Here is an 8,353-nt window from a genome sequence, read left to right on the forward strand (position 1 = left end):
TTCCACGTCCAGGCCCGGCTTTCTATCCACTGAGGCACCCAGCTGCCTTCCGACTCCTCTTCAAGGAGAGAGTGATTTGTGAATGGGCCCATTTAGAAGCTCACCACGAGCTGCCCCCCTTCTCGTACCTTGCTGTATTTTAGGGCATCTTTGAGGTGTCTCCTTGGCCTAATGTGGCCTCTGCAGAAGCAGACCCATGATCGGGCGCCATTTGTAGCCTTTATTCTTAGGACTGAGTCTGCAGGCAAATGGGCCACTCGATGGGATGGATGCTCAAAGCCCATCTCGCGGCCCCCAGCCCAGGGGTGCTCTGCTTGGCTCCCCTTGCGAGGGCGGAGCTTCTTTAGGAGAATCCCTTCGGTGCTCAGCTGAGTGGGGGAGAGGTGGGGGGGCTCCTGTCACGGAGGACGAGCTCAGGATTCCGGTGGACGTGGGACCAGGAATACTCTGAGACCCCTGAGCAGGGCTGACCCGCAGAGTCGGGAAGCGGGCTTGAGGGTGGCCCCCTGGATGCAGTCCCTGTTGCGGCTTCCTCCACTCTCTCCATCCCCAAGGGGTGGAAGGGTGCTTGAGAGAAGAGGGGCCAATGGGGGGCAGGCTCTGGAGCAAGGGGGCCCAGGGGGATGGGGTGGAGAGGGGCAGAAAAGGAGAGGCAAAGCCAGCCTCGAGGGAAGCCCACCTTATGTCTGCGCCAAGCTGGGAGCAAGGAGCTTGGGGACAACTGTTAGCACCCAATGGGAGAGGCTGGCGGGGCTCCAGGGGACGTGTGGACAGAGGGGAGGACGAATGGGCCCTGGGGCCAAAGGTCAGCTCTCCTAGATGTGGGGCCGCCCAGAGAATGGAGAGTGGGGGGGGGGGCGGCGTTTTACTGAGGAGGAACTTGAGGATCAGAGCTTGGTACCACATCGTGGAAGAGGCAGGATTTGAACCCAGATCCTCTGACTGCAGAGCTGATGTTTCGGTACCAAACTATGGTGCCTCTCAGGTGGGACCATGGAATAAAACAACAAAAAATAATGGAAGGAAAAGGAGTTTTGAGACATGTGAGCAAGGCTCGTGACTCCCCAAGAACACGTAGGGGAGGAACCAAGAGGAGGAGTTCAACAGAAGGACAAAAAGTAGGAGAAATCTGCCAAGAAAACAGCGTCTTTTCAGCCCCCAAGACAGCGAAGGGAGGCCACAGCGCGAGGTCTAGGCCGAGGGCGCCGCGCCCAGGCAGGAGTCGGGCCACGCGCCAATCGTACGAGATTCTGGCAACGGAACCACAGAAAACGAGCCACAGAACTCCCTCGGGATGATTCACGTCACCGAACGGGGCACAGAACGGGCTACAGGCTCCGGGGAGGAGGGAAGCGGCCCGTGCGCCCCTGTCTGAGGAGGACGGTTATAACAGCCCCCCAAAACAGCGCAGAACCCCCCAGTGAGACTCAGAGCCACGGAGTTCCACTGAGCCGATGGAGGATGGCATCACCCAGACTGAAATGGGCCGCCAGACGGAGGCCCAGACAGGGAGCCTCCCCAGGCACAGATGGCAGCGGATGCTGCTTCCCTCTGCTCTGCTCAGCCGCATCGGGAGCGTGCCGGGCCCTCCGGGGGCTCCGCTTGCTGACAGGCCGGACGGTGTTCGCCAGGGGCTGCCGATGTGCTCGAGGCCCAGGACCACGTTTAGGGCAGAGCAGGGGGAGCGACCGGAGCCTCGTCCTGCTAGGCCGCAGGGGGGAGGACCAGCCGTCCTGGAGAGATGCTGGAAGAGGCGAATGAAGGACAACTAGCAGGAAGTGCTGCCGGACCACGGGCCCATCTACAGTGGGACGGGCGGCCACGTGCCGGCTGTCCGGGTCGCCTCTGAGGCCCCTTCCAAGCCGGCACGTCAGGGCTTCTGCCTTTGGTGGCACAGCCCGTGGCCTTGCCACGAGCCCAGAGCGCAGCCCCTTCCTCCTGACATCTGCTGCCGGGTCACCCCCCAACCAGACGCGACATTTCCCAGGTGGGGGCCAGGCTGAGCAGAGCCCATAGCGAGGAGACAAGCCAGCCCAGCTCCCTGCTAGCCTGCCTGACACGGGTGATGGTCCGCCTCTGCTGGCTGCCTGGAGGGTTCTGGGAACACTCGTTCTGCTCTTCAGGGGCCTTCGATGGGATGACACGGCCCAGACGATCTGGCGCGGCACCGAGCCCAGGCGCAGCCTCCTCCAGGACGGGCCGCGGGAGGAAATGGCAGCCAGATGGCTCTGCAGGAGGAGGCCGCTTGGGAAGGGACGTCCCGAGGTGCCCGGGCAGGACGGCGCAGGCAGAGGGCCTCCTGCCTGCGCCGGGGCAGTCCATCGAGGCCCAGGACTGCTCTGCCAGCTGGTGCCGTGCATCCTGGGATCGGAGCAGGGACGGCACCCCTTCTCCAGATCTGGGCTCGCTTCCATCTGCCCAGAGCTCGCTCTTAGGCTCTCCTCTCCTCCTCCTCGGCAGCACGCAGCGCCCCCTTCCGACCCGTTCCTGCCTCTGGCTGGCTGAGTCTGCATCCTTCCGGGGTCCTGGCAAAGCCGCTCGCTCCAACCCCGTGTCCCTTCTGGCCTCACCCACCCACCCTGCCGTCCTCCGGCTCACCCAGGGTCTGTGAACTGCAGACCCAACGGCTCATCCTCGCGGTGCGGCGCCCTTCTGAAGCCGTCGGTACCCTCCGCTCACGCCTTCTCCTGCTGTGCGCTCTCATCGCTCTCCTGCTCGTCCTCTTCCCTGTGGGACTGCTTTCCCCCTGCCCCCGAGGGGGGGGGTGTCCCAGCTGGGAAGCGGCCTCTCCTCTCTCCTTTCACTTGCCCACCACATCGGCTCCCAGGATTCCATTGTCACGTCTATGCTCCTCATTTCCAGTTGGCTTCCCCAGCCAGAACCCCTCCCCTGGTCCCACAGCCTTCCAGACCTTGTGCCTTGGATGTCCCCCCAAAGTAAACTCGGCATCTTTGCCCCAACCCTCCTCTCCTTCCAACTCTCTTATCAGGAGGAGGCCTCCACCATTGTCCTAGACCCGTGGTGGCAACCCTGGAGCCCGTGTGCCGGAGGGCGCTGCTCCCCTCCCCCTCCCCCTCTCCACGAGTGCCTGAGGACATTTCTGCCTTCACCTGGCCCTCTGCCCAGCAGCCCGATGGGCATGCTCGCTCCCTCTGCTGGCTGGGGAAGGCGTGAGAGGGTTGCCGTTTGGGCACTCATCTACAAGGTTCACCATCACTGCTCCCAACCCTCAGGCTCCTAACCTGGGTCTCCTCCTTGACTCCTCACTCTCTGAGCCCAACTGCCACGTCTGATTTGGGTACAAGTGCTGGCAGCTGGCTGTCCAGAACGGAGCTCCTCTACAGCCTCTTATCTGCTCCACACCGGTGCAGCCCATCGTCGCCTTCTCCTCGGGCTGCCCAACAAGAGTCTCTCATCAGTGCAGCCCATCCTTCATTAAGCCATCCGGGGTGACCCGTGCCATCCTGACACCTGGAGCACGCCTGGCATCTTCTTGTTTGCCCCTGCCCGCCTCCCTGGTCTCCTCGACCCTTTCCACGGCCTCTCGGATCCTCTGGCCCAGGTCTCCTCAGCGCTATTGCTTTTCACGCGGTTCCCTTCTTTCCCAAGATGCTCCCCGTCCTCCCCTCTGCCTCCTGGTCTTCTCTCATTCCTCGGAGGCTCAGCTCAGGCCTCCTCCTTGGGAATCCGGCCAAACGAGGAGCCGATTCCTCGCCCCCAGCCTGGCCCCTTCCTGAGACGTTTCTGCTCAGCCATCTTGTGCAATTGGCATCCCTCGTTGACAGGGGCTTCCTGGGCCGGGACGCTGCTCCTCTGGTTCCCTTCGGCTGCCCGGCACCTGCTACAGGCTCCTCGGAGCTGAGGCTCCCCCTACTCCGAGTCCAGTCGACCTCGGGTTTCTATAGGCAAGGACAGGCCACGTGGGCGCAAAGTGCCTGCCATTCCAGCAGCCTGAGAAAGTCCCAGCGTGGGAGGGCACGTCGTCGCCGCCGCCGTTCAGGGCTTCTCCGTGCCCCTGCCAGAAGCCTCGGGGTAAACCCTCTCAGAGCTCGTGTCCGGCCCCGGTGTGCCGCGAGCACCCATGGCAGCCCCTGCGCGCCCCCCGCCCGCAGCCTCAGCACGCTACTGGCCATCAAGTCCTAGGACTCTGCTTGCGTACATTGTGGACTTTTATTCTCTGAAAATAGAATATGCAAACAGAACGGGGCCTCCTCTAGGCTAAACCCTATTTGAAGACGAGACAGTTTGCTATGGACGGTCGGGGCAGGGGCGGGGGGCTCTTCTCTTTCTGGGGACGGACCGAGCCAGCACCGGGGCGGGTGGGGAGGCCGCGAGGCCAGGCTTTGCATAGAAGGGAGAGGCCGGGACGAGGAGCCCTTCTGGGGCGGCTCCGTGTCCCATGTTCTTCCTAGGCTCTGCCATTCGGGCCGGCCCTGTGCTGGGAGGCCGGAGAAACACTCGGGGGGGGGGGGGGGTGGAGAGAGACTACACGAAGCCTCGTGACAGGCCAACGACACAGAAGGCTGGGGGACGGCTGGGGGTCATGGGACGCCCTCGCGGAGGTGGGCATCTGGCTCTGCAGAGGAGGGGCTCCCCCGGCTGCGGGCACAACGCAGAAGCACACGCCACCTCGGAACGGGCTGCCGAGCCCACCTTGTCAGACTCCCTTCACGGACACAGCGAGAAGATCTGTGCTCGGACCACGGGGGAACCCGCCGGCACGTCTGTGGGACAGACCAGAGGCAGGCTGCAAAGTGGAGCAAAGGCCTGCAGCACTGGTGAAACCTCCAACCCAGGGTCAGCTTTGGCTGCACGTGTGTGTGTGTGTGTGTGTGTGTGTGTGTGCACGGCCAGCTGCTCCCTTTGACCCAGGGAAGGCCCTACTCTCACCCTGTGCTCTCTCCAGAATGCCCAGTGCATCCTCTGGGAGGCCGAGGCTCTGTGTCCGGATGGGGAGGGGGCTGTGGAAGAACAGACTGCACCCCCCCATCCCCAAATGCCCCCATCTTTGGGAGGGGATCCCCGGGGCAGTGAAGCCGGGGTGAGAGGAGCTCTGGGACTCTGGCAGAGGAGCGAGTTTGACTCGCCCGATTCCTTGCCGCATTTGCCCTAGTTCTTGGCAAGCTGGAATGGAACTGAGCGGGTCTACACCGCTCCCAGCATGCGATCAGCCGCTCCTTGATGAGTGAGGGATAAAACCTGTGCTGCATGGACCAGGGCAGGCTTGGCTCCAAAGTATCTACTGGACAATCCACAGCACGGGGCCACAGACAGAGGGGGTGTGTGCTCAGCACACACTCGAGCGGCTCCTCATTGAGCTGTTCTGAAGCCGCACAAAGGTGAGTGTCCCCGGGATGAGGAGCGCAGGCCAGACTCCGTGGACTCCCGAGGCTCTTGATGGATGGGCCCCGCTGGTCACTGTCAGGTGGCGAAAGACATCTCAAGCACCAGAAAACAGTGACTAGAGCCCCTCATCAGGGGCCACGCAGTTAGTGGCCAAGCGAGCCCTATGGGCATGTAGACTTCACGGGCTACTTCTCCCCTCCCTGGGAGGAGAGGCCACCAGAGACTGCCAGGGAGGGGCCCCCGCCTCCCAGTGGCCTTAGCCCTAGAGGCCACAGAGGCCATGTTGCTCCATCGTGCCAGCGCCCTATTTAGGATGTCCATCTCTTTGGATCCGACTGCCTCAGCCCGCATTGATGCTTGCAGACTCGAGGCTGAGGAGCAGGGGAGAGAGTGAGACAGTGCGAAAGGAGTCCAGAGGGGCCTCTGGGAATCCCCCCTCCTGCCAGCCAACTCTTCCCAGACTCTTGGAGGTCTGACACTCATGCCGCCATCTTCTCAAGGAAGCCCTGTGCAGCAGCTCCACGGCTGGCCATGGGATGCTACGGAGACTTCTCCCGCTTGTTCTCTCCTTGTCCAGAACACGGGAGCCCCGGCGCCGCGCAGAACCGGAAGGGGCGCTCCTGGGGATCCCCCCGCCCGGCCCCCGGTCACACGGTGGTCTCGTTCCTCCACGGACCCGTTTTGATGTTTCCCGTACCGTCGGAGGCGTACACGATGGCTTCCTCCAGGGTGCCCGTGGGCAGCCCGTCGTGGCCGGCTGTGCTACACGGCAGCACTTGTGTCCGCGGGTGCATCTCGAAGCGGGCCTCCCCCTCGGCCATCTGGGCGCAGCTGCAGAGGACCGTGCTGGCGTCGCTGCTCTCGGGCTGGCTGAGGGTGGGGTAGGGGTCGCCCTGGCCGCAGCAGGCCCGGCCCTCATGGGCACTGTGGGGACTGTCCGTGTGCGAGCTGTGCAGGCTGCCGCCGTCCAGGCTGGACGGGATGTGGTAGGCGTACTCCCTCTCGGCTGTGGCCGCCTGGTGCCGGCCAAAGTAGCGGGCCTTGGCTCTGCCCTTCAGGCACCTGTGCAGGTGCGCGCCGGGCCCGAAGGGCCCCTCGCGGTGCACGTGGACGTGGGCCTCGTCGTCCACGAGCTGCTCACAGTGCATCTTGGCGCAGCATGGCGTGACCGGCGACAGGCAGTTGGCGTGGTTCTGGGCCACGTGCAGGTTGGTCAGCTTGCAGTGAGCAAAGCTGCCGGCCTTGCTCGGACACGGGGAGTCCCGGAGGCAGGTCGTGTGGACGTGGGCGTCCCCGTTGGCACTCGCCTTGGGCCGCGCGTCGGCGCTCCTCCGCGAAGGGCAGCAGGACCACCAGCAGTGCCACACGTCGTCGCGCTTGGCGCAGTGGTGGATGAGCACGAAGAGCCCCAGTGTCACGCAGAAGGCCCCGTAGAGGCAGCTGAAGATCATGTCCAGGAAGGGGCCCTGGGACACGGCCAGGGCGCCGAAGGTCCACGTGGCCAGGAAGAGGAAGAGCGTGAAGGCGGCGGCCCGCAGCTGGGCCTTGAAGGAGTGCTCGTTCTCCAGGAGAGAGGCCTCCCCCAGGGGCCCGGGGCCCGCCTCGGGCGCCGCCAGCCGCTGCTGCTCCTCCCGCCGCTCCTTGAGCTCGTACTTGCGCTCCGGGTGGCGCCTCAGCTGGACGTAGGTGCAGAGAAAGTAGGCGCAGGTGACCAGCACGATGAAGGCCCCGGGCCCGTAGAAGGCCCCCAGGCTGGCCTCCCAGGCCATCCAGCAGCTGCAGAGGAGAGAAGCAGAGTCAGGGCACCCCGAGAGCCCCCCGGCCCCCCCCCCGCCACCCCCTGGCCAGCCCCAGCAAGCCGCCGCGGGACAGGGACGAGCCTGGGAGCCGCGGCCGACCCAGACCCAGGGAAGCCAGCTCGGCCTCGGCTGGGGACTGGAGGGGCCCCAGGAGGGGCTGCTCCACTTCCCTTAGGGGCCTCCTCCAGGATCACCGATGGAGCTTTGGCACCCAGACGGCCTCTGCATCGGGGCACACTTTGGGGACGCCCCGAGGAGCGACGGGTGCCTCGACAGCCCCCAGGAACGTGTGCCGGCCACGAGGTCCCCTGGTCCGAGGCGAGGCGGGGCCCAGGGGGCGGCGAGCGCGCAGTCCTTTCCGAGGGCGAGTCACGAGCAGACGCTAGAGGAGACTCCCAGCCTGGGACGCCGGGAGCCCGGCTTGCTCAGAGGGACGAGCCCAGCCAGAGCGCCCTCCTGACGAAGGCCTTGCAGACCTGCCTCTGGTCTCTCTCTGCCTTGCTCGGGCAGCTTTCCCGCCATTTAGGCACGATTCGAATCCAGCCCGACCCTGGGGAAGTCACTTCCCTGTCGTCCTCGGGCCGTGGATGAGCTGGGAACCGCAGCCCCTGCCGCGGGGGCTCCTGGGAGGGAGGAGGCGCGTTTAGCCTTTGCGGGGGTTCCTCGGGCATTTCGGAGTGCAGGAGGCGCAGAGCGGGCCATGTTGCTTGGGGAGGGAGGGTCCCTCTCCCCAAAGCCAAGGCTGGGGGCCCCTTCTCAGGGCTGCCCACATTCTGTCCTGGAATCAGTTTGTGTATCGGTTCTAAGGCAGAAGAGCGGTGAGGGCTGAGCAATGGGGTCGAGTGACTGCCCCAGGGTCACCCAGCTGGGAAGTGTCTGAGGCCAGATTGGAACCCAGGACCTCCTGTCTCTAGGCCTGACTCTCCATCCATGGAGCTACTCTGCTGCCCCCTCCCCAGTGCCTTCCGCCTGGGTCTCTGATGCTCCTTGCCCAGGGTCTGCCAGGAGCCTAGAACATCGACTTCTGCTGCCCGAGGCCGTCCTGGCTTCCTCCAGTCCTCCAGTAGGACTCGGGAGGAGCTTCTCCCCGGCTGAAGGCCCGGGGTCTCCCCGACCGGAGCGGCTGAGCCGGGGCCTTGTGAAGCCAGACGAGGGCTCCCCTCTGTTTCGCTTCCGAGCCTGCGCCTGCCACTCGGGCCCTCCAGCCT

The 8,353-nt window shown here is 64.7% G+C and overlaps 1 protein-coding gene across 2 annotated transcripts in view; it reads right to left on the reverse strand.

The window, feature by feature from the left end:
- Positions 1-1,014: 1,014 nt before the first annotated feature.
- Positions 1,015-8,353, reverse strand: part of ADGRA1 (adhesion G protein-coupled receptor A1) — a 20,582-nt gene continuing 13,243 nt past the window's right edge. For both annotated transcript variants that reach the window (XM_056794812.1, XM_056794806.1), the window contains one exon: positions 1,015-7,122. In XM_056794812.1, the coding sequence (XP_056650790.1) occupies positions 5,994-7,122 (1,129 nt within the window). In that variant the 3' untranslated portion in view covers positions 1,015-5,993. The remainder of the gene's footprint in view (positions 7,123-8,353) is intronic.

Source organism: Monodelphis domestica, chromosome 1, assembly GCF_027887165.1.
Source record: "Monodelphis domestica isolate mMonDom1 chromosome 1, mMonDom1.pri, whole genome shotgun sequence".
Taxonomy (NCBI): Eukaryota; Metazoa; Chordata; class Mammalia; order Didelphimorphia; family Didelphidae; genus Monodelphis; species Monodelphis domestica.